The sequence below is a fragment of the Eimeria tenella genome, genomic scaffold, assembly GCF_000499545.2.
Source record: "Eimeria tenella Houghton genomic scaffold, Eth_scaff1043, whole genome shotgun sequence".
Lineage (NCBI taxonomy): Eukaryota > Apicomplexa > Conoidasida > Eucoccidiorida > Eimeriidae > Eimeria > Eimeria tenella.
This window is the reverse complement of record NW_013543517.1, coordinates 2501-3654: the sequence shown is the minus strand read 5'-3', so window position 1 is coordinate 3654 and position 1154 is coordinate 2501. Positions and strand designations below refer to the sequence as shown.

The 1154-nt window shown below is 60.7% G+C and overlaps 1 protein-coding gene across 1 annotated transcript in view; it reads left to right on the top strand.

The window, feature by feature from the left end:
• Positions 1–764: 764 nt before the first annotated feature.
• The window catches only part of ETH_00016740 (uncharacterized protein), a gene marked incomplete at both ends in the record, with an annotated part of 1160 nt that continues 770 nt past the window's right edge, over positions 765–1154 (top strand). Inside the window, one exon of the mRNA XM_013378811.1 lies at positions 765–1154. This exon is cut by the window's right edge and continues 15 nt beyond it. Within this exon, the coding sequence (XP_013234265.1) occupies positions 765–1154 (390 nt within the window).

The following is a 1154-nucleotide window of genomic DNA, read 5'->3' as shown; positions in this document are numbered from 1 at the left end:
CCCCCCGTGGGGCCCAATGGGGGGCCCCCATGGGGGGCCCCCATGGGCAACCCTGGGGGGGCCCCCTGGCTGCTGATGCCCAGCCTGCGATTGTGGTGCTGCTGCAGTCTCTTTTGCTGCTCCTGGTAGCGGCGAAGGGCCTCTTGTTTGTCTGCTGCTGCTGCTGCTGCTGCTGGCGCTGCTGCTGCTGCTGCTGCTGCTGCAGCAGGCGGGGAGCCGGGGGCCGCGTGGATTTGCATCGGCAGCAGCAACTCTGGGCTGTATGTACACCTGAAAAACAACGAAACTGCTGCTGCCTGCTGCTGCTGCAGCAGCAAGTTCGCCCGTTGCTGCTGCTGCTGCGGCTGCCGTTGCTGCTGCTGCCGCAGATCTAGCTGCTGCTCCTGCTGCTGCTGCCCTACAAACTCAACTATTTTATATAACTAAATGCTTTGCTGCCTTTTCCCTTTTCCTCAACAGTACTGCAGCAGAGTTCAGTTTGGGGCTGCATGCCGAGCCGGGCTTCCAGAGGAAACCCTAAACCCTAAACCCTATACCCTAAACCCTAGACCCCAAACCCTAAACCCTAAACCCTAAGCTTCAAACCCTAAAATTTAATCATTAAACTGTCCGCCATGTAGGACTTTGTGTGAATTGTTTCTTGCCTACTGGTGAGGCAAAGGAAGATCGAGCTCTAGAGCTCAAACCCCAAACTCTAAACCCTAAACCCTAAACCCTGAACCGTTGGGTGTGGGGCCGAGGCTAGGGGTGCTGCTGCTGCGCTGATGTCGAACTGGGAGCAAAACCTTCCCCTGCGGCAGCAGGCGCAGCAGGGGCAGCAGCAGCAGCAGCAGCAGCACCTGCTGCAGCAGCAGCAGCTGCTGCAACAGCAGCAACTGCTGCAGCAGCAGCAGCGGCAGAATGCGCAACCTAGCGGCAAGCGGCAGCAGCAGCAGCAGCAGCAGCAGAGCAACTCCGAGGAAGACGACGGGTCCTCCCTTAGCGGCAGCAGCAGCAGCAGCGAAGATGAGGCGCAGCGGCTGCACCGGCCAGCAGCAGCAGCAGCAGCCACAGCAGCAGCAGCAGCAGCAGCAGCGCAGCTGCCGCAGCAGCAGCAGCAGCAGCAGCAGCATTTGGGCGCACCCTCTGCTGCAGCACTGCCGCCCCAGACGCCC